A 24,593-nucleotide genomic window follows, 5' to 3' on the forward strand; every position below is an offset into this window, starting at 1 on the left:
ATGGATCAAATCACATAGAAGAAACAAGCTTGGGAGGCCTCAAAATAATCATTTGTACTCCCCTGCATCATCAGTCAGCACCAACATAAATAAAGTTAGCTGCTGAGTAATAGAATCTACAACCACCATGCAATAAATCCCATCCTTATGATGTTTTTCAGTGTTTAGATTTTCTTCTTTGTGAATCAACAACATCAGTAAGAGTTTACAGCCATGCTAGCAGATCTATGAGGCTCTAAATGCTAAGGTCAGAACGCTAGCACAAAATCAACTCTTCTCTTTTTTTTTTTTTTTTCTTTTTTTTTTTTATAAGTACAGAGTTGGCTGTCTTTGTAACTTCCACTGTAGCTCAACAGGGAAAACAGTGTCCTGGGTAACACACGGAAGGAATCTTACACTAAAAAGGCATTAGCTTTGGAGGATAGTCACTGGATTTGACCAGCTCAGACTGCTGACAGGCAACTGCTCAAAACAGAAATCTTTGGCAAAGCAATAAGTTGTCTTAACTATATTTCTAAAATTGTGGATTCTATGACTACACAACAAAATAATCTATTCCTTTCCTTGACCCTAGCTGATTTGACCCTATGGTTGTCAAGGCAACCGATACCATGTTTCTGAAAGCACAGATCTATATGAAAATACACATCTTGATTGCTTTATCAGAATCATCCTGACATGTCTTAAAAACTATCCATCTAATTACAGCACGCGTGCTACAGAGTAAATGTGATAAACTAAGGAAACCCAGCGAGCCAATTTATTTGCCTTGCATGGCACAGAACTGTAGTAAGGCCTTGTGCATATGAAAGCGAATATGTGTCTGTACATGCAACCACAGAGACAAGGCTGGGAAGCAGCAGTGTCCTCTCCGCCGTGTCCACCCACACAGAGGCCTAGTCACCAGGTGGGCGGCTGGCAGTCCACTCTCATTGGCCAGCTGAGGCCGCCGGTCCACTGGAAACAGCGAGAGCATGTACGGTTTTCCCAGCCAAAAGATGATTTCCATCTCCTCATCTCCCCACACAAAACGTACCCCTGCCGCAGTGATGAGCAGGGGCTGATTCAGAACAGAGAATTACCTTGATATAAATAGTTATGCCATCATCATCCTCCTTTGATAAGCCCTTGCAGAGGATTTAAAGTGATGGTTGAGAATTTTGAGAAGTGTATGTGAGTCATCGTGACTTGGGAGGCCTGTCAGACCTCAGCTCATTCTTACATCGTTCCAGCAAATGGAAACAGAGGCGGTTAATGTAAATGGAAGTCAATGGGGTTAAAAACAATCACACAAGGCGCCACTAAAACACTTCCCTAAGTGGTTCACATCATATTAAACAAGTGCCTCTGGTTGGACAGAAAGTGATTAATCAGACTTTTTAACACCTGCAACTCTCCTTTGAAAACTTAAAAAGCATTAGCCTTCTTGTCTATATGGTTACATAAACACATATTCTCTAGAGAGATCCACACTCCAAATTTCTGGATTTGTCCTCATCTGCACAGTCATTTCAAAGCTGAGCTTGCTGTTTCATTGCTAACATGTCATAATGCTTGGTATTTTCTGCAAAAGTGAGACACCAATTTTGACATTTTCATTTTTAAAATGCAGAATGTTTTTTTTTTTTTGCAGCCTCCTCAAGGCACCTCCTCCTTGGGCAAGGCACTTCTGTCTGTTCCCCCATCTAGAGAACTCAGGTCTTCAGTCTTTTAGATACTTTATTTATATATTCTTTTTTACTTGTTACTGAAGAATGTAATATATGCCCTGTTGTATATAATAATAAATAATGTGATCAAAAAGGGGTAGTGATCAATTTCCAGGTCAGTTTTCCTCCACAGAAAACACCATACTTGGGGGGTTTAGCAACTGGCCAAAGAGTTATCATTAAACTCTCACTGATGTACAGTACGGTGCCTTGTGCTGAGCAGAGTCAGTCACTTTTTCATCCCCTTCCTCGCTCTCTCTCCCTCTCTCTGCTTTCTTGCTAATTACTGCCTGCCAAACTAATGAGGAGGATTCTCTCGTTAAATACAAACAGCAGCCTGGCCCTTAATTAGCAGCCTCTCTGGCTTGTTTTTTGAAAACACTGTGGCAGAGAGCGGAGCATCTAATAAAGGCCCAGTCCTCGCTGACACTGAGACAAATAAAGGCCGCCGAACGTCAAAAATGGTGGTGGTTGGGGGGGTTGTCACGTGTGTTTGGGCATGCACGCGTGCGTTTATGTATATATATCGTATGTGTGTGTACATAAGAGACGTCCTCTTGCTCAATTGTAAAACTAAAACAAAAGTAAGATCCAAGAATCTAAATTAAATGTTTGGGTAATTTTTGTTTTGAGATTTTTGAGTCTTGGATGGAAAATAAATGTTATGCCAACCAAACTTTGTTATTCTTTGACACTCGTATGCATACAGTCACAGGCTATACAAAAGCATCAAAGCATGCTTTATTAAAAGTGCTTAAAGCAAACTGGACAGTAATGGAGCTACAGTATTTAGAGGGTTGAGAGCCCAATCTAAGCGAACAAAGGTCTGGGCCTATGAAGCCAGTCCAGCGGTAATGGAGGGTCAAAGGCTAAAAACACAGAGGCACAGCTTGTTGAACTAAAAATATCCTTTTATTCTATGTTCCTCTGGGTTACAGAGAGTTGCATTGTAAACACACATCTCTCGTCTCTCACATCCACCTCAATCTCTCCCACCACCTCATGACTGTTTACTAAATGCCACTGAGCTTAAGAAGACATGGACACTGGCATATGGGACAGGGGAGGGTGGGGATGGTTCAGGGAGGGGGGTAACGCACTTCATCTGCAGTTACCAAGGAGACCTGCGGGGGACTTGAAAGATGAAAACCTGAGACGATGGCAGTGGCCTGCTGAAACTCACCACCAGAGGCCGAGGCGTCTTCAGTTTCTGCCGGAGCACCTCTACTCTCCGTCAGGGGCCAATCACAACAGTTTGGCGGCACCAGCTGCCGAATGACAGACAGCCAAGGATCAATCGGTCGGGTGAGGGCAGCGGGTCGGCAGCCCGCTGAAGTCACAAAAGCAATATTTGAGGAAGCTGAATGGGCCGCTAATGAGACACTGGATCCTAAATGATAATAGAGTGTTTATGAGAGGTTACCTGAGATGGCCGATGAATAATAGAGGAGCTGTAGCTCGGTGAGGGCAGGTGAACTCACCAGCCTGTGGTTAGAGCTCAGCTCAGGGCTGAAGCAGCCACAGGCCAACATTTAGAGACTCACGATTAGCCTCAGTAGAGGAGCAACAAATGAGAGGGGCAAATAAAGGCCAATGGGCACAGAGCCTGGGCAAGCAAGAGGCACCGAGCAGGACCAGGTTCAGTGACACACAACAGTGATAATGATACCCAATAGTGCACTGAGAGGACAGGATCGAAAGCTTGTTTACTTATTCTTTCAGATAGAAGAAGAAAACTACCAAGTATTTTGTTCAGTTCTTATTTGGCTGCTTGTGTGTTTTAAAAGTTTTTTGGGACTTGAAGAGAGAGATACAGCAAAGATCCAGGCCCACACCCCTAAACTGCAGGGTCCCCACCGTGTTTGCAAACCTTATATAAGGATAAAAGAATGAGAGATTTTACATCTAATAAAGTACGTAAAATCTATTGCAATCCAATACTTTTACAAAGATAATAATGTTCAGTTCTGATTGACATGGTCTGACAAGTATTAATTTAACTGTTTGTGTGTGTTAGATGTTGTACTGGAATGCATTAGATTGTTTAGAGATTAATAAAGATGATAGAGAGTGTACTATTAGATTCATTTTGGCAGAAGTGCCAAAGCTCAGGTATTTCATCAATGAAGCAGGCAAAAACACCTCAGTTCTATTCTACTCTACTTTTAGAGCTGATTCATCTCAGCAGCATTAACCCGCTGGTTGACTGATTAACTGGCAGCAATTCTGATAATGGATCAATTGTTTGTATGAAAATGCCAAGTATTTCCTCATTTTTCTCTCATCTTTAAATGTGAATATTTTCTCACTTTTCCAGCCCACTATGACAGTAAATAACACAATAAATATCTTTGTGTTTTGGCATGTTGGTCAGACAAAACAAGCTATTTGAATTGGTCAAAGTGAGCTTTAAGAAATCAGGAGCCATTGCCTTTTTTTCACCTATTTCTTCTGCCACTTATCTTCTTAAGAAAATCACCTGATTGATCAGTAACGAAAACAATTTGTATTTGCTGCCATATTCTCATCTATTGTTTTAAATACTGACTAATCTACTTTTTTTAATTCATCGTTTATTTATTTTCATTATTATTATTATTTATTCATATATAGTCTGACCATCGTGACAAACGCATATTGTTATTTTTCTCCAGTCAACATGACATCTTTAAATTACTTGATCTGTCAAAGATTTTCAGTTTACAATGATTTTGAAAGTGGGAAAATTCTCTCATTTGAGAAAATGGAACCGGAACATATTTGGCATTTTTCCTGATAAATAATTAAAATGCTTAAGAAATTATCAAAATCAAAAAATCTGCATTCACACTTGTTGGAAATTCAGCTTCCGGATCAGCTAACCTGCTTGTTGGTATATTGTGGAAGGAAACATGACACCCAGAGGAAACCCATGTGAACACGGGAAGAACATGCAAACTCTATGCAAGCAAGCTCCACACAGAAAGGCCCTGGTATAAAGTTTGAACCCTGGATCTTCTCGCCATGGGGCATTCCTGTGATACAGTGCTGATAGCAGGTATTCATTTAGGTGGTTAAGACTGGCTGCAATTTGCTGGCGATGCTACTGTTAGCCTTGACCCGATGAAACATTAATGAGGGCAGATGTACTCTTAATAACTCTACTGGAAAATCCGGCTCCCTACCTTTTTCGAAGTGCTCACTCATATTATTATTATAGGGCGTAGTTACATCAGACTGTGTACAGTTATAATCGCCTCAGAAGCAGAGCATATTTGTCACTATAAAAAGCCTATTGGAATTATTTGGACTTGAAAATGATTGGATGATGGTGGATTCCATTAGTGCCTCCTCTCTCTTTTCTCTGCATCTCCCTGCTCATGTAGCCTCTCTCACTCCCTCCCTCTCTAACCCATTAAAAGATGCATCCATTTCACAATAAAAGCCCTTTTTTTCCTGCCTTCCCCCAGCCCCCTGCATTAGCTTGCTGTCAGATAAAGGGAACAGAATGTTTCCTTATAAAGAGACGCAGACACATCAAGCCCATTCATTTCCACTTTAAACATGTATGTGGATGGATGGATGGGTCAGGTAGAAGGGGCCATGCTTTCATCTGAGGGCGCTCTGTCTTTATGTATGTTCCAGTGCGCAGGTCTGCGGGGCTTAACACGCATCCCTGGGCATCACTGAGGCTCAGTGAAGCCAGCGCATAAAGACAGAGCGAGCCTGCTCCTCTGCTTGTCTTCCTTCTGAGGGTTACATAAGAATGGAAGATGCAGTCATACTGGCGCTGTTGCAGCTGGAGGTGAAAGTAGGCCTGTTAAGCCAAAGGGGTGATAGGTGTGTGTGTGTGTGGATGTTACAGAGGACCATGTGAGGGAAGAAAATAGCCAGAAGCAGTGGGCTGGGCCGAGGCAAATGGAGCCGCTGCTAGACAGGAAATTCTGTTTACTTATTCATAAACAGAGAGCTGGAGGGCTGGTTTTCAACACATTCGCCTAGTGTGTGTGTGTGTGTGTGTGTGTGTGTGTGTGTTTTTAACGTAAAGCTGAGATAATTACACATAGAGACAGGTACGCGAGAAATGAATCAGCTACCAGGTAAAATGTTAATCACGTAATTACCAGTGTCCGTGTCTTCTCATGTTTCCAACTGATTTTAAAAGACAGAAACAAGGAATACAAACATGTATGCAAAATGTAAAAGCTCGAGCCCAGTCTTGATTGACATGACCTCCCCCACACGCCAAAAGGTGAACCTGCCATGAATCAGCTATTCACCTCAGCAGTGCACACAAACCCTGCACACCCTCTGACCCCCCCCCCCCCCCCCCCCCCCCGCCCAATCAGCCTCTGTGGAACTACATGAGGCTTTTACTGAAGACAAGAGGACCTCATGAATATTCATGTTACCAACACTGCTGGAGACGCTACAGAATTCGCTGAGATCAGCACCAAGAAATTCCCATTGTGCGAAAACACACAAGTACACTTGTGCTGTATAGTATGCATGTGTGACAGTGCCGCTCTCTCTTTCTCTTTTCTCTCTATTTCTCGATCTTTCTCTGATATCCTGCCTGCCCACACACATCCAAATGTCGAAAACACACACACACTTGAACTTAAAGCCACCTGCATGCTTTCATGTTTACATGGCCTGGCTGGTGGATACTGAGGTCCACATCTTCACTTCCCCTTCATGAGGGGGGGCGCTCTTCCTTCAACCAACTGCAATTATGGAATTATTGTTGCAATAATTCAACATCTGTCCTTAGATGATTTTTAAATCTGTAAATGTTCAGCACAGTCGGTGAGTCTGGATCATTCTAGACAGCTGCTTCTTTTTCCAAAGTATTAGCCCATCAACCACACACGTGTAAGAATTGTAATGAGCTTGATCTCTACACAACCTAATGAACTGATCTGGAAAGGCATCACAGCACTTGGACAATTTCACACTGTGTTCTCTCTTGTGTTTATGAGTCAGTGCTTCTCATCGTGTCCTCGGATGGCTCCCTACCACGTGTCCAACACCTGCCTTTCAACTCGGCAGTTGTGAGTTGCTACAGTAGCTCCGACAGTACAGAGGCAGACTCTTGATAATGAACGGAGATGACAGTCAATCTGATGTCAGCTTTGGAGAGCTGTGACGGGGCCAAGCCTATGGGCCCAGACATTGACAAGTACCCTCGTACTACTGCTTTACTCTGTGATCCCCTGGCAGTGTTGCTCAGCTCACAGCTGTGCATTTGATGTGGAGTTACGAGTGGAGTGTGGGTGACACACGCACAGGTCAGCTTTGGAAAACTGGTTTAACTGAAAAATATCTGTGATGGCACAGCTCTGAGGACAGATTCAGAACTGGATCCACCACAACTGGATATGAAAGAAAATAAAAGTACACTTCCAAACAGGCTGATATAAACATGACTATGCCTTTACATCTGCTGTTCTAAACACTTTGTTAGGTCCTGCTTTGGACTTGTTTTCAGCAGTGTCAGCAACAGTTTGTATTACTGTAAATGGAGTGGGGCCGAAACAATTAGTTGATTAATCTGCAACTATTAATCAAACCTTAGAGTCTACAGCCACACTAGCTGCTCTGTGAGGCTGTGCTAAGGCACAGCAGTGCTCTGTCATTAACACGCTCACATTGACAATGCTAACATTAAAGATTTTTACTAAGTGTAATGTTTACTATCTTCATCCTCTTAGTTTGGCATGTTAGATAACAGTTGCTAATTATCACCAAACACAGAAAACTGCTCAGGCTGATGTGAAAGTCATCATTTGTGCAGGTATTTTCCATAAGCAAAAAAATATTGTAAAAAATTCAAATTTTGACCTGATGGTGGTGATAGAGGACAAATCAGAGGATCACAAGTTCTTAGAATTCTGTAAATACCACATTTCAGTCCATGGCTGTCCCTCTGATAAGTTTTGAGATATTCTAGTCTGGACCAAAGGAGTGAACACTGCGAAAACATTGCCATCCACAGAGCCACGCTGCTAGTGTGGCTAAAAACAACTGTCACCTACTTGACGGCTGAAACTGATGATTGATGATGCTCACACACACAGATAAATGAATGCCATATAGATAAACTACCTGTTGTGACCAGACTGTGGCCAACTCCAAAGGAAAACATGCAAAGATGGTGGACTCTGACTTTAGCAGTGTGATTCTGATCCACTGCACTCCTTCACTGTAGCTGTTCTGCATATTCACAGACAACTAATGAAATTTGTTTAACTGTATTCTAATGGGGAATATGCTATGGCCAAAGCTATTTGAATAAATTCTCTGAGGGAAGAAATGCACTGTAATGAGCTCTTCAGTGCAAACCATCGCTAACATATGTGGTAAGCCCCAGATTCTTTCTGGTATTTCAGTATGGAGGGAATATAAAACCCTGCTAACTAACAACAACAATGCCCATAACATATTTAATGTTACTGGCTTAATATAATCTTTTTTTATATTTTCTTCCATAGCATTACTCATCCTAAAAGTTGTATAATATAGGTAAATGCCACGCTTAACGTTTCTACACATATCCCAAACACACATCTCCAGGAAAAAAAAACAAAGGATCTTAGACGTCATATGCTCTTTGGTACTAACAGTTCCAGTGACAGAGCTTTATTAAAATTGAAACATCACCTGAATATTTGAAAATGCTAAACCTATCTATAGCAACAAGAGGTGAACTCTCAGCAGTTTGAGTACGCTGAACTTGGGCGATCCTGTGCCCTCAGAGTCTCTCAAGTCATTTCCTCTCTAAACCATTTTTTTCAGTCAGTGAATTATCTGAAGTTAAAACAAAAAAAAAGAAAAAAGAAAGACACACGAATAAAATCTAAGAATCCATGAGCTGCTACTTATTATTACTGTTGATTTCTAAGTCACAAAAAAACGTAGGAACAGAAAGAGAGGATTAGGGTTTAGGAGTGAAAGAGAATGTAAGAGAGAGAGAGAGAGAGAAAAGCTGCAGCACAGGGAAAGTGATGTAACATTAAAGAGGCAGTTTGAGACCAGAGAACACCGCAATGAGAAAGGAGACAGAGGCTGCGCTTTACAACGTGGGAACATCCCCTGATGGGTCTAAGATTCCTGTCCGTTTCCCTCCCTGCACTCAGCCCGACAGCACTTTCACCTTTTAAACTCTATCACCAGTTTAAAGGAATTAAGGACACTTCAGCTGCTCTCAATGCAGAGCCTCCCATGAGCCTCAGACATTTGTCTCCTGTATTTTCTGGAAGATTCCTTGAAAGAAGCACACAATTAATGAAATGTCCTCATGTCATAACATACACTGTAGATTATAATCATGATAAACTTGGATTTAGGGCCAAAATTAGCAATTATTTTCATGATCCATTCACTGTTTGAATTAATCTAATAACCCTGTTCTAAATAAATTATTAAGGAACTAGCAGCTCGGTGAGGCTGTACTCAGGAACAGCACTAACAATATGTTAACATGCTCACAATGATGATGCTAACAAGCTGAGGTTTATCAGGTAAAATGCTTAACATATCCACTATCTTAGTTTAGAGTTCAAACCCGCATATTTTCCATTATTCTGTATATTTTTAAGCACTCTAAACAAAACACTGAAATGTAAAAGTGACAATCTGCTGTGCCTGCTAGTTGTAATCCCGAATCATAGATAATGGCAATATCTTTCAAGTGTTAAACCTCTGTCAAAACAGCTGGCAGTTACATCTTAATACATTAAAATAAAATCCAGAATTAAAACTAAATTGATTCAGCTAATTAAAAAAGGGCCTAAACTTTGTCTGTATCTGCTTTCACTTGTTATCACAGCAATAAATGATGTAACTACAAGGCCAGCAGTGGTGGGGAACCATCATGGAATAATGCATGAACAATCTCCAGTCACAACAACAGGAGTTTGTTCTGTGCTATCTATTCTCTGCTGACAGGCTGAATACAGTGTGAGTGTCAGACTATTTCTGGTGCCGGTAGGACCAACTGCCAAGCAACCAGCAGAGACTGCACTGAAACAAACGAGGTATAAGGTGTTAATTAGTGAGCTTTAAGGACCATGGTGCCCAGGTTTTGTCACCTTTGGACAGTGCCAAACTAACTGTGTCCATTGTTTTTGCCAATCTAAGCTAACTGGCTGCTGGCTGTAGCCTCATATTTAACAGACAGACATGAGACCGGTGCCAATCTTCTAATCTAACTCATGTGTTGGTACAGACGCACTCTCACTGAGAGGCTAAGCAGGTCACCGAACAGTAAAAAAGCATATTTCCCAAAATCTCAAACTCTTGCTTTGTGTAAAATTTACATTGTAAAAAGTAAAAGGAAACCTGAGCAAAATATTAAAAAAAAAAAATACATTGATTTAGCTAACCCAGCTTTCTCAGCCAAGGTGTTTCACAACACAGGAGCCCTGATGGCAGAAACCCAACATCTCCTTTATCCTTGAGTCTAGGCTGACAGACATGAGGATTCTCTGTTATTCTTTGCCAACATGGCTGACTTAGTACAGCACAGCTATACCTCTGAAAGGCATACAGTGTATGACATAACTTCACATAAAGTATACACAATGTGAAAAGACACCTGAAGGGATCTCAGATTCAGTGAATGTATTTATGAATGAGTGGCAGAGAGAGAAAGAAGTGCATTAAGTGATATGTGATTGTGATCCATCAAAGTAAAGTGTTGGGTAAAAGCACCCTGAGGCGGCAATCTTTCCCTCCTTTAGACACGGTTCGTTTCAAATGCTGCTTGTGTCCCCTCCCCCTCTTTTACTCACATCCCAGTGCTCTTTGATGTCCATCAAAAGCCCTGTATGTGTGTGTGTGTGCACGTGTGTTCCTAACAGTCAAGTATGCCACTATGATGAGCTGTACTCTTCATTATGTGAACTCAGGATGTTTGTCTTTCTATGTTCTAAGTGCAAACCTAAAGAGCACTTTGCAGTGGGGTCTATATGGATGCACATACCTTTACATGCTAAAACATGACAGGAATCCCACCACGTTTGTGTGAATACTCATTTACGTCTATAAAAATGTGTAGGTGTGAGTGTATGTACGTTCATGTGTTGGTACAGACACACTCTCACTAAGAGGCCAAGGAGGTCACCGAACAGTAAGCCACCCAGGCCCGATAAGCAGCAGAGAGCAGCCTCATTAATAAGGCTGGCCTATCTCCAGCCTCCCCATTCCCTTTTTTCTGTATCCAAACACCAGAAAAACAACAAGCTTTGTAACTTGTCAAGGGGTGCCACTTTAGTTTTTTTTATGCCTGAAAATGAGTAGAGCAGGGAATTCCTCTGAGGAAATATCTTCACAAACCCAGAAGATGAAACAGAGAGAAACAGAGTACCTGTCTGTGCGATGTGCTCTGTCAGCATCCTGTCAACAGCACACAGCCAATTAGGACTGCAGCCAAATGGCTGGGTGAGCTTTCTGTTTCTCACTCCGCTGATTCTGCGTCCAGCACAAACATACACAGCCTGATAGGCACACACACACATGCAGTAAACAAGGCCGACACACATTCAACTGTACGCTCAAGTGAAACATATATATACACACACGCACACACATATATATATATATACACACACACACAGACACACACACATATATATATTTATATATACACACACACACACGTGTGTGTGTTTACATACACATTCATGAACACGTGCATTTACATTACACAAACACAAGCTGAACCCCGAAAGAAAGGAAGCCCTGTATCTAAATTTTGAGGCAGGAGAATCACCCTGACTACCAAGTCTCTGTAGTCTCTTATCCTGTGGCTGATGCCAGTTGGCCATTTGACTACATTTCCATATTGAGCCTGCTCTGATCATGTGAAGCTGTGCCTGCAAGAGGCGGATAAGGTGTGTGTTTATCTGTTTGGGGAGATGACGCTGAACATGATACCCTCTCCATGTAAAATCATAGCAACAGTCCTGCCACTGGCTGGGGAGCCCGTCCAGACACACAAATACACAAGAAGGCGCAAAGGACACAAACACACGTCCATTCTTGCACACATACTCAAAACATTGCCCCTGTCTCTCTCTGCTATGCGACAGTCATTCCCGGGGCTGCTTTGCATATCAGAGCTGACATAATGAGGAGATACTGTATGGTGTCTGAGGACAGTGGGTGTGGAGGTGGAAGGTGATACTACCACCTCGTCTGGTCAGCTAAATAAACCTGACACACACTGGCCCGCCAGCCTGCTGGAGCTGCTCAGTTTCAAGCTATCAAGTCAAAAAGAGTTATAACTCCTGAAATCAATTTTCACAGCACTTTTATAGCACAGGAGGAGAGTCTCAAAGTAGGTTCAGGTCATAATTTTTAGGCAAAGGAAAAGGTCAAAGTCAAATATTGCCCAGGGCCAGACACGAACAACATCTGTTCAAATGTCATTAATGTCTGCAGTCTAACAGGTTGTGGAGTCTTTTAGCTTATTGCACTTACTGAACTCTTTTAATTATGAATGTTAATGATGGATATACATTACAGCCCATGTACTATGAGCATTGTCTCTCAAACAGGGCTCTAACAGCTTGGCCACTTGTCACCATGGATCTGCATTTAAAATTTGTATGTAGGCAAGCACTCACCAGCTGCCAACCAGGCTACTTGGGGAAAGTGCAAGAGGGTGCAGTATCCTACTCCAAGTGACAAGGCTGCACCAACTGTTCACTGAGCAGTTATCTGTCTGTGCTGCAGGAGGTGCTGGAAACCTAGCAAGGGGAAGTCTGCTCTAAGGCCCTGATAAAATCAGCTATACAGCAAGGACAGAGAACTGTCTCACAGCAGCTCACAGGTCAATTTATAACATTTAAACCTGGAAATATGCAGGGCTTCAGCAGCAATGCTAACATGCATATGTCCTCAATAGACATAAAGCTGCAAAGACTACACAGACAGCCAAGGGGGTCCTTCCAAGATACCCTTGCACAGCCAATGGCTGAGCCTTAGGGGGTTTACTGACAACACTGTCCACAGAGTAGAAGAAGTGCTACAGAGTGCATATCAGACCAAAGCTCAAACAGGCTACAGATTATGCAATTTTTCATTTCTCTGTCCCATGAGGACACAAAGCAGTGAAACCGAGCCCCCTCTGCACCTAAACGAACTTTTAATATTCGATGGCTAAAAGGGGAGATTTTGTCTGAAGGTAGTGTCTCTCAAGTCCCCTTCACTAAGCGTACAGCTTGGGTGGTAGGAAAGGGTGCACAACTTATTCACCCTTTTAGCTGTTGTCAGGGCACGCGGCAATGCTGTCGTGATGGATAACAGCTTTAGAGGAGCCGGCCCAATGGGTATAAACCGGCAATTTTCACTGAGGGGCAGAGGAGTGTACCACAGAAAGCAGCCGCCTCAGTCAAATTCAGCAGAGGTTGGTTAAAAATAAACTCTCGACAAACCACACATGACAAGAAGAGATCAGTCATGCATACACCTTAACAGTAGAATGTGACAGGCAGGAAAGGAAGAACAGAACAGACTGGGCAGCTCTCTGGGTCAACTCCCTCTCCTAACAGTGCTGCTGAAAACTCAGCCATTTGGCCTTTTAGACAGAAATGGTAGACTGAATTCTGGGATTCTTTTTCCCATAACTGCTGGGGTCAATCTTAGATGCACCCTCTTCGCCTCAAGATCCAAGAATTGAGAAGCTACCGCAAGATGAGTAATGTGTCAGTCATGCCATTTACCTACACTTCCCAGTGTTTGGAATTTGAGCTTGCATTAGCTGGGACACCTCAACAAATCATAAAACTGTTGCTAAGTCCAACAGGTTGACAAGTAGGTCTTCCTATCTGACTCTCTGACAGCTAAAGGGTGGGTAGGGAGTATGGGTTCTGCCTTGAGGACTGGGAATCAAGGCTGTCACTGCCCTGCCATGCTGCATTCTTTGAAATGACTCCATAATAGCCATATTACTGGCTCTGAGGGTCTTTTGACCACCAAAAGGTCTGTCAAGACAGAACTGGGCACGCAGAACATCACTATCCCACTGCTGTACTGAATCATGCCCAGCCAGACCTGAGATACTTGTAGCCGCCACCTTCATTGGGGCCATTCATCCACCAACCATCTTCTGTGGCATACGAAGCAGCTTCTCGGCTGAGACAAAGATCTGGTCTGCAGTTCGGCACGTGCCAAAAAATGGCAAGTTGTTTACTGCAATTGATAATTTGATTGCAAAGAAGGTACTGTCACCATGACATAGGTCAGAGGTGAGGGGTAAGTCGCAGGTGCCAAGGCCCACTGACAATGCATCATCAGGTGTCTTCCTGTTGCAAATGCTGCAAATCGAGTTCAATCCTGTGAGTACACTGAAAATTGTCATTGCACGTCACTGAAAAAAGGCCTTCACAATCAACAAATGATGCTGGCAGAGGTAGCAACAAAATGATCCTTTGTGTGATACTGAATCTGTTTTGTTCCAGTTGAAATGGAAACAAACAGCATGAGAAGTATTTTGCAACTAGCAATTCCTGAAAGGACAGAACTTTTTGTAACATGGAGTCAATTCAGAATTTTTTTTTCTCCTAATTCTCAATCACGAGTACCACCTTAAGTTGACTAATGTGCCTATTTCCCAAAACATTATGAATGTTGTCCTTTACGATGTACTATTGAGCGACTGCACTGTTGTATTCAACTTTAATTTGACATTTTTCTTCACCAGACATTTGTCACCTTGTGGAAAAAAAGTTCCTTTATTTATGCTTGAGTTCCCTGAAAGTGAATCACTGAATTACTTTACTAGAGAAAAACAACATTTGTGTGGAAAATCGACATTGTTTAAAATGCATGTGAAAGAAAATTCAAAAGGTGTGTTTTTCCACTGTTTGTCCCATTTGAAACCTTTCAGTCAGAGGTACCCATATAACATTTCCAAAGATTTATCTTTTAAAACTAGTCTCACGGTATTAAAAAGGACTATAAAACGTTGGTAATAAAACAGGCTACACCTAAAGTTACTTTCATAACTGCTGTAAAAAACTTGTTTTCAGTAAGCAAGGCAATTTAAGCCTATCTTTAAAGAAGCAGCAACTTGATGCAAGAAGAGTCTAGACAGTAGAAGATGAAGAACCAGGTTTACCCTGAGTGCAAATGGTGAATTCTAGGCCACTGCCTTTGACACACCTACAGCAGTGATACCAGGCTCACTTAGAACAGAGGTTGCAAGGTGCAGCGCTGCCCATTTGAGTCCAACTTGCTCTCTGTCTCTCTCTCCTCATGTATCCTGATGATGAGCAGCTAGCCTCATCCCTTTGATGTTAACTTATGGATGTATGCATTTAACATTCTCTTACACAATCAGCAAAAGGTACACGCCCACGCACAGCCCCTGCTACACAGCACATGCATGCATGCATGCACAAACAGCTTCACATACACAGCCTCACTCCCCCTGAAAACACACAGCAATACACACACACACACATATATCACACAGAAGGGCAGAGATATAAGTAATTTAGCACAGTGTGACACTTTCACGGTCTAATTAGCCCCAGTGTTGCAGTAAACACGTCCCAATGACCCTCCAGTTCTGGTTACTCATTAAGTATAGATGGGGCTGAAGATGGCCAGCTTCTCTCATCCGTCAGGACCTGACTCGTCACTGTAGTAGCTCCCCCGAACTCTCTGGAACCTCAGGACAAGCACCACATTCAGCCAGCATCATCACCGATACAGTTAGACAGAAAACAAACAAGGAACCCCTCTCGCTTTGCTGTTACACGTCTGCATCTGCATGTTATGTCCGTTCGGACCATATTCATGTGTGCATTCATGTGCACGTTCACGGGAATGTGTGAAGCAGATTCAAGGAACGCTCTAGAGAGATGCTGCATGGCGTATACAGAGACAGACAGCACTGTTGCTTGCTTGCTCGTGCTTTTGACGCGGTGATGGGGATTTTCCTCCTTCTCGCTCCCCCTCTCTCTTTTGCGGTAGCAGACGTGGCCAGCAAGCTGTGATCAAACTGTGCCTTCATCCATCCTCTCCCTCTCTCTCATCAGCTGGAAGGCTTCAGTAGCAGGGTGCCCCAGATTCGCAGACCACCTCCCTCCTCCCATCTAGTGCAGAGGCTGCAAACTCACCACTGTGGAGCTCTACTGACACCTTCTGGACAGAAAAATGGTAGTGCAGCAGGGAAGTGCGAGGAAGGCCTGTTTGGCTGTTTGAATGTGAGATTTTTAGATACATGCTCTTAAATAAACTGCATGGTGTTGACCCAGTATGACAATGCGGTAAATCATAGCAAAAAAATGTGCATTAAAACACCAGTTTTTTGCTATAAAGCTCTACCTAGAGGAGAACTTTATCCAATTAGCCTTGATTCCTCCAAATTTCAATAGATGAGTATAAGGTTGCAGTGGTTCTGCATGGGGTGCCTGCACAGGCCCGAGGGCAGGCAGATGGACAGGGTGGGGGCAAGAAAATGGTACATCAGCGCAGATCCTGAATCAATACCAGTACGTGGTGTTAATCTAGTGAGTGGCGCTCTGGCAGAAATAAGTGACTGAAAGGTTGAACAGCACAGCAGACCAAAGAGCCATTATCAAATAAGACTAGCACAGCATTTTTCTCCCAAATAAGCCACTTTTTTTTTTTTTGTCATAGAGGAGTGTAGCCAGGGTTCAGCAAACCTCAGGGGTGACTTTGGGTTGAGCACTGTCAGGGACTTTCTCCCTTTGTACACTGGAGTATTATATAAGATTTTATCTGGGCTTTTTTTGTGCATGCTAGGCCAAATTCAATAGGATATCTAACTTCTATGCACAACTCTGATATTCTTTTTTCATCCAAAGCTCTTAAGTCGAAGAAAAGGAAATTAGCTTGAGTCAAGCTCAGCAGTGAGGGCTGATACTGTAATCACCGAAAGGCACAGACACTTCCTTTCTTTGACAGAAAAGCAGACAGGAAGCCTTTAAAGTACAGCAGAAACACAATTCTACTCAAATTAAGCATCTATGCTCTGTGTGAGCAGGTTAGACTCTTCAAATGATACAAACAATATCTTTAATCAGCTGTACATGCATTGGCACAATGTCACATTTTTCTTTTTTATCTCTACTGTGGAAAAGGAACAATGACGCATAAAAACAAAGGAGAAATAAAAAAACAAAAGTTCTACTCAGTGGATGCCACATTAGGCTTCACAAACACTTTTTCTTTATGTGTATAGTATAGTGTTGCAAGCACCTCTCTTTACAATACTGTTGGCAGGTAATACTTTGAAATACGTATGCAATGCTGACAGTATAAAGCACCACAAAGACAACACAAAGCAAGATCTCCTTCATTGAACCAAACATAATTTACACCGGACGGATTGTACGCACGGAAACCTTAACCTTGCTTTCTTTTTGTACTGTTAAAACATCAATGTTGAGGAACATTTTCACTGACAGCAAAGAAAAAGACAAAGGGGAATAGGGAAAGAGAAGTGACAACACAGGAGGGAACAAAGACAAGAAGAGAGGACAGGGAACAGGAGATACTTTCGATTTTTTAGAGATGTAACATTACACTGCAGTACTTAATAAATGATCCTTTCAGCTATTTTATTCATAGCGGACAGAAATAGGCTAAATAAAGACAAAAAAGATGGAAAATGGTACTATGAGTTACAACAATGATTCTGTTATGAGTCCACTGCCAAAGTAAAAAAACTGCATCCCAAACCTGAGGAGTAGACCTTTTTTTGGATCCCGCCTTAAAGGAAAATTCTGATATATTTCTACCTGCTGTATTTCCCATCAACTTAACCACAGTCACTCTGCAGGTGACGCTAATTCTACATCTCTGTTGTGAAGACTCACAGACACAAGAAACTTCAGCAAAACAAGGTACTGCATGTCGACACAAGCTGTGCAAGCCTCCTACAACTTTCCAAACATGATTTTTATATGAATAATGTCAAACGCTTGTCTTAGACTCCGACCAAGTGTAAACGCAGAAGGTAGCCGTTGGGGGTAGCCAGTATGGCTAACTGCATAGGGAGCCACAATTGCCACATTTATGGGGAAAAAAGGCTGGGGTGAAAGAGTTTCCTAGGCACTATCAGACGCATGGCAACATGACAGGAGACAGAGGGAAGAATCACAGTGAACTAAACAGAAAAATAAACACAGTCGTCTCTATATACATGGCACCTCCCATTTTCTGCATGTTTAGGCTTTCTTTCCAAACGTTACCTTTTGCTTAGTGCAGGGACTCGGCCTTGGATTGAATTTAAAACTGTAGTGCTTTGAAAATCCCACTAAAACATCAACACATCAACAGATCATTTAGTACAGTGGCTCCGCAAGTGGGTTTCAATGAAACCCTGGGGTGTTCCTGAAGAACAGTTTTATCTCATTACGCTCACAATATAATCGTTTACTCAAAATTGATTAATCAGTCTCCATATTGACGCTTTTTTTTTTTTTTTGTTTAACTAACTAAAACAATTTCTCAAACTGGGGTCCCTGGGGATCCTAATACAGATTTATCAGGCTCTGCGGAGCATGAAATTCAAGTCTAACGGCATCCTCACCTGGATCACATTTTCTCACTCGCTCATTCATCGACCCGCTTCAGTCCTCCTGGTGCTAACACAGTACAAAGTAAGGCTTCACTGCATCGATAGTTCAGGACTTTTGTTCGATCAGCCGAGGCATCGTCTCGTCTCAGAAAGGCACGCGACTGAGCTTCACAGTTCGCTACTGCTCCGGTTTTTCTCCCTTCGTTTTTCTGTTTTTTTTAGCAGCACTTTGCATTGATCTCCGTTCCAGAGAAAATGACACTTTGTGGCCTTGTCAATAATATCAACAAACATATACATATTTACAGAAAAGACCATCTTCTAAATGGGTGGGTTATAGGTGGGAAATATGTTTCTGGACAGTTTTTTTTTTGTTACTCATACAAAGAGGGAGTGAAATGAGGTGTGTTTGTATTTGTCAAGCTTCGAGTGAAAATCTTTGCATTGCATGATGTGTGTGTCTCTGTGTGTACTGTTCATATGTCAAGCATGTAGAAAGACACAACATGGGAAGGAGGCAGAGAAACATGGCAAAGATGACGGTCTTTGTACTGTACGTGTGTGGGTACGAGCGAGTGTCAGTGTGTGTTTTTATGAGTGCTTGATAGTGTATTTGCCTTTCTGCAGCTGGGAGATGTACAGCTTTGACTTGGTGCCGTCCAGTCGCTTGAACCACACCTCGTCATTGTTGATTGTGGTGATGATGGCGCTGCATGACACAAAGACAGAACAAAGTTAGTGCAACGCCGTACCACGATCCTCACAGTACCATAGGTCTTCAGTTGCATTTAAACCACTGATACACAAAACCCTTATACCACTGCAAACCTAGTGCTGGTGCTGGTTTGGAGTTGGTTCAACTTGGGAACCTTCTAAAAACCGGGACAGGAACCGGAACCGGTTGTCTGCTGAATCATGAAGAACTGTTACAAAATTAAGCACCGCCTCCAAACTGACCCTTTCAATTCCAGTACTTGTCACCGATCTGTGTGTTTCAGGAATATATGTGTATGTGTCAGGAAACATTTCTGGCTACATTTTACATTTCGCCCTCGACCACTTACTGACTGGTATTTTGTACGCACCCCTGCATCACAGCTCTATCCATTCATAACAGCCACCTGTTGCATTTGTTTTGCCTCTCAGTGGTTCTGAGGCGGATTGATGCTGTGCCGTGAAAAACTGACATCAATGCATTCCCTCTATTCAGTGCGCAGCCTGCCCTGACAACACACAAGGCAGGACGCACAAAGAGCAGAATGTGGAATCACAATCATTCCTGCTAATGCTCGCATTGTCTTTGGTTAAATCCATCCGTGACCATTTCCATTACAAATAAATCCACCATGTGACCACACTGCCTCTCACCGTCTCACACAATGAGCCAGAAACACACATTTGCAGATGAGCCTGTACATGTCATTTAGCTTTATAACTCTCTCATGCTATAATCAAAATCCTCACTCCGTGTCATTTTTACAAAGAGCAATCTATTCTTCAAACCCCCCCCCCCCCCCCCCCCCAAACACACACACACACCCACCTAGTAGGGTACTCGTCCTTCCTGTTAATACAGATGGCTTGTCCCCTGCAATACCATTGGTTGTCATAGAAAAGTCGACCGTCCTCAGAGCGCGCCACGTGGTGATGTCTGTCGGGTTTTACAGCAGGGACTGCAGGAACAAAAAAAAGAGAGAAGGAAAAATGGGGTGAGGACGAGATGGGGGAGACGGGAAGGGAAGGGAAGTAACTAAGGGCAGGGTAAGGTTAAAAGAAATACATTACAAAATATTAAAAAGGAGAAGAGGGGAGAGGGACACAGGCAACAATTGCCTCCTTATCAATGAACCTGAGCACTTCTGGCACAAAGTCGATTGCTGCACTCGGCCAGATATTGACTGTAACCAAGGACAAGGAGAGAATCTTACCATCTACCTTCACCCTGTGTGGCCCCAGCGATGCCATTGCCTGTAGGGGCGTGGGGACAGACACAAGTTGAAAAATCAAATCACAACTTAACCTCAACATAGATGCATTTAGCACTTTACAAATCTGTCCATTGTCCTACTAATACCTTTCTTATTGCAGTCCAGTCTTCAAGAATATCCAGATCTTGCAGCATGTAAACAATATAAGGCCGTAATGGAGAGGTTAAGGAAAGCTCTGAAGAGTGGCAGAACAACATCTGTCTTAACAGCACGGCTCTGAAGTGCTACAGCAGAATGCGGTGCAGATGACTGATGGGAGGAATGAGACAAGGACAGGGCAAAAGGAAAAGGATATCAGAAACAACAACAGGCTTCTTCTTCTTGACAGGGCAGAACGGGTCTTTTTTCTTGTTTTTCCGTGAGTGCAATCCATCATTCCACAACTCTGGAAAACAAAGAGGACAGATTATGGCGAGGGGAATTACTGTGCTTCTGTGTCACTTCCTTCTGTTGGATATCTGCTTCATATTTCATCTGTTTAACAAATAGTCAGCGTAAAGTTTGAATGTTGTCGGCTAACATACTCTTGATCTCATTTGCAGTGTATTATTCACTGATTCTTCATGTAAGGTATGTTAGTGCTTCTACTACACAACTCATCGATAGGCTTGAAAGCTCCCAAGTTGGAATAAACTGCTTTACACATTGTTCAATGAAAATATGAAATATTTAATAATTACCACTTCGCAAAATTAATGTAAGGAATTTATTTCATAACATTATAACTGTGGATAGAGGCCGCATTAAGAAGGCAACTTTAAGATCTCGCTATAAGCTAAACTTCTGTTAGGTTTGGATATTTTATTGACTAAATGATGAACAAACATATCCAAACAAACATTTTTCAAACAATGATCTGTTGAAGCCCTGGCTGGTACCTGAGGTAATGTCAATGCTGTGTCTGTCTTCTTCCAGTCTTCTTATCTTTTCCTCCAGTTCACTCTGCACAGTGTCAAACAGCAGCAGCTTCTCACTCTGAAAAACAGAAAAAGGGGGCCAACCGAGACAGAAAGTCATGACATCTCCAGAAATAGGACTGGGGTTGAATTTTATCCAGGTACTGCAAACTGTTGGAAAAACCCCAAACATCCAAAATAACACTGTATTTCCTGTGTTGTTCAGGCAATCGTCCTCACATAAGCCCTGACTCAAATGTTGCCCTCTCACCTCCCAGTGTTGGCAGGCTGCCTGGATCTCACACTCGTACTTATTCTTCACTGACTCCAAACACAGCTCCCTGTAGATTCCTGCAACGAACATTAATGGCAAGTCAATCTAGAGGCAACCAGCAAGTAAGGTGAGAATTACCTTTGTTCAAAACAATTATAGCCTTTAAACTGCTGAAAAAAAGGACATGTCATTAAATAAATATTATTGCAGACACTGACATTTGAACAAGTGCAAAGTCCTGCAATATTGACTGATATAAATGCACACATTAACGGTTAAGGCCAGGGGGTGTGATCTCAAATTCAACTTACCTAAATAAACCTAAATATGTAAGTGCAATAAAGCAAAGATTACTTGGACTTACCAGCAACTTTGGTCCTGATCTGCATGTTCTCCTGCAGGTTGGCTAAAGGCTCCAGGTACTCCTGGGCACAGCCAGCCATTACCTCCTGCAGCTTGATGTCCACTTGGCTCAAACGCTCCTTGTACAACCTAAGCAGCAAAAAAAATAGAGTAGCAGAGCACATTAATTCGTAAGCTTGAACTCAGGCTGAAACTTGTTATTGTGGCATTTTCTGAGAGTCTAGCAATAATCTTGAAACGGTCTTAAAAGCAAATTCACCAAGGGGATCACACAAAGGAACATAATAAAACACAGCTGGAAGTAATCACATCTCTCAGCTCCCACTGGTCTGGGTCAAACAGCAAAATCATGTCTTTGCTTCTCAAGAACAGGATGCTGTGGCATGGCAGGGAGCCATTTATTTAAGTGTTCTCAAATACACAAGCCAAGCTTTACATATTAAAAACCAAAGACATTTTCAAAACAGAATGTCACTTCCAAAAGATGGACAATTACACACTGAATGGCTGTTAGAACAGACCAGGACATAATGAAAGTAGCCAGAGAAGTCGGAGGCAAGATTCACCAGCACATGGCTAGTTGATTTTAATGACAAGTGTCTCAGAGTCTCTGACACAGACCATGGTGAGTTTTTCCTGAGGTCCACTGTTAATTCAAGGCAGACAACTTAAGATTTTATTGGAAACACTATATGAAGAAACTTACTGCTCCTTCAAGTCAGTGAACTGTTTCTCCAGGGTGGTCATCTCATCCAGACACTCCATCCTCCTCCTCTCACAGTCCTCATCATCCATCTCTGTTCACATGAAAACATAACAGGTTTGACATCACTTCCATATCAACTGCTTTTCTTTTCAACCACCACAAACATCATTGCATCCCTGCTCCATAGTGTACCACCACCACCACCACCACCACCACGACTCCCCCGGTTAAAACGTCAACTAATTTTCAACAACAAAGCCATATCTAGTTTAGCTCGTGTCTGACAGATATGCAGGTTACAAAATTTAAATGTAGGTTGGTGTTTAAGGCCTCATTTTCCTACCCGAGCTGTCTCCATCTTCGGACACGGATGAGCTAACAGTGTCCTCCTCGTCTGTGCTGCTGCCGTCTTGCTCGGGAAAATCCACCTCCATTTCTTCGTGGTTACTTTCTTTCTTCTCCCGGGAGTGAACCGGCATTGTGTCGTACAGATAAGCCGGTGTTAACGGGATGGCAGAGCCGCCGGTTAATTTTACCCCGAATAAGAAGGCAACTGTAGCTCAGACGGCTAGCCGGTTAGCAAGCCCGCATCTAGACAGCTGGAAATGCAAACATGGCCACCGTCGGCCAATGACAAGAAGCTTTACTGAATTTGTCCAATCAGATGTTGCTATGGGTCACTAATTGGCACGTGAGGAATTTAGGTATTTGTAGTTTCTTACACTTTTAATTAACACTTGACTGTATGTGCAGAAATGTATGCTTTCGTTGGTTTGTTCGTGTTTTGAGATTTATAGGAAGTCAGGCCCCGAGCTTCGTGTAATGTAAAGTTTACTTTATACAATTCTTCATACTGACCTTTGGTAACTTATTAGCTGAAAGTATGCATGTCCTTGTGCATGTTTTAGTGGAAGGACCTGCATTTCATGTTTCAACCACAGGAGAGCGGCAAAGACCTTTGCAAGATGGATGAACAACAGTCCATTTCTTCAGTTTCAATCAGTTCCTGAAGAGTTAGGTTTATCCTTCTTGAAACTGGAAGAATTCGTAGGAATGATTAAAGGAACATGATGCAAATGTGGGTTACTGGGTATACGAGTAAATGGATGAAAAGACTTTAAACAGAAACACTGATGAAGAAATAATAAAAATCAATGCTGACTATATATGACAAAGATGCTATAATAAATATATTGTTTGAGTTACATATTTGAAAATAAATAACTTTAAGCATGAACAAAACGTGTGTTGCAATCACTAAGACTAAACAAGAAGTTAGAGTTTTATGTGTGATGCACAAGTTGGCAGAACAGAGGGCCTGCTACAACCTCGCAAAAAATGTAAATGAGAGTATTAAACTGAGAGAATTTTCTGAGTTGATTGCGGTTAGTCTTGTAGCCTCACTATTTCCGTGGTGTGTAGCACACTGCCAGTCACATCCATTTTCACACTGCTGTAAGTGTGTCAGGAAACTTTGCTGCTCTAATTTGTATTCAGGGTGCAGTACAATACGTGAGCAGAAAATCTGACTTGTCTTTGTGGTTCATTTCATAATACCGAACTTTTCTTTATTCTCACAGAGTAGAGACTGCTGACACACTGGGCAATCAATAAAGTTGCACATGAAAGAATGTAGGAGAAACTTAAGAATGAGAAGATGTCCACACAGAAAGCCATAGTTTATGGTTAACTGCATATTTTCTCTTCCAATTTCATTACTTAAGCTGCAAAATATAAGCTGCACAACAACTGTGTCTCTGCACCCCGAGAAAAATTCTTAGAACAACATTATTTGCCTTGTTTTAACTGTTTTGCATGTGTACTCACATGACAGTCAGTGCTGTGATAACATTGTGTAATCAATGTAAATCTATGACCCGAAACCGTACTTGCTTACACAGGCTGTGCATCCAAACTTCTTCTGATTTTAGGCTTGCAGTTTCAAAAATACTTAACCTTTACAACAGTTTCATATTCTTGTGACTTTGTTTCGCTATGAACCCAACGGTCAGATTACTGACTAAACTTTAGAATAACAGGTGGAGAAACAGGTGAAGGCTTGCCTTCTACAACTGATAAAATGCCATCAAAAAAAAAAAAAAAAAGTTAAAGTAGGT

General features: G+C 42.2%; 1 protein-coding gene across 1 annotated transcript; it reads right to left on the reverse strand.

Moving 5' to 3' along the window:
• Nucleotides 1–18,095: 18,095 nt before the first annotated feature.
• Nucleotides 18,096–23,062, reverse strand: brms1lb (BRMS1 like transcriptional repressor b). The gene is made up of 10 exons (XM_041064960.1): nt 22,820–23,062; nt 22,477–22,567; nt 21,772–21,899; nt 21,405–21,484; nt 21,116–21,212; nt 20,533–20,622; nt 20,324–20,388; nt 20,178–20,217; nt 19,793–19,922; nt 18,096–18,958 (listed from the first exon to the last, which is right to left on the reverse strand). The coding sequence occupies exons 1-10, from the start codon at nt 22,953–22,955 to the stop codon at nt 18,841–18,843; spliced, it is 975 nt and encodes a 324-aa protein (XP_040920894.1). The 5' UTR covers nt 22,956–23,062; the 3' UTR covers nt 18,096–18,840.
• Between the last annotated feature and the right edge of the window lie 1,531 nt (nt 23,063–24,593).

The sequence above is a fragment of the Toxotes jaculatrix genome, chromosome 19, assembly GCF_017976425.1.
Source record: "Toxotes jaculatrix isolate fToxJac2 chromosome 19, fToxJac2.pri, whole genome shotgun sequence".
Classification (NCBI taxonomy): domain Eukaryota; kingdom Metazoa; phylum Chordata; class Actinopteri; family Toxotidae; genus Toxotes; species Toxotes jaculatrix.

Coding starts and splice junctions, on each gene's coding strand:
- brms1lb (XM_041064960.1), bottom strand. CDS start 22,955: ATGCCGGTTCACTCCCGGGAGAAGAAAGAAAGTAACCACGAAGAAATG. Junction 19,923..20,177: donor ACACAGGGTGAAGGTAGATG/GTAAGATTCTCT, acceptor TTGTTCCTGCAG/TCCCTGCTGTAAAACCCGAC. Junction 18,959..19,792: donor AAGGACGAGTACCCTACTAG/GTGGGTGTGTGT, acceptor TGTGTCATGCAG/CGCCATCATCACCACAATCA.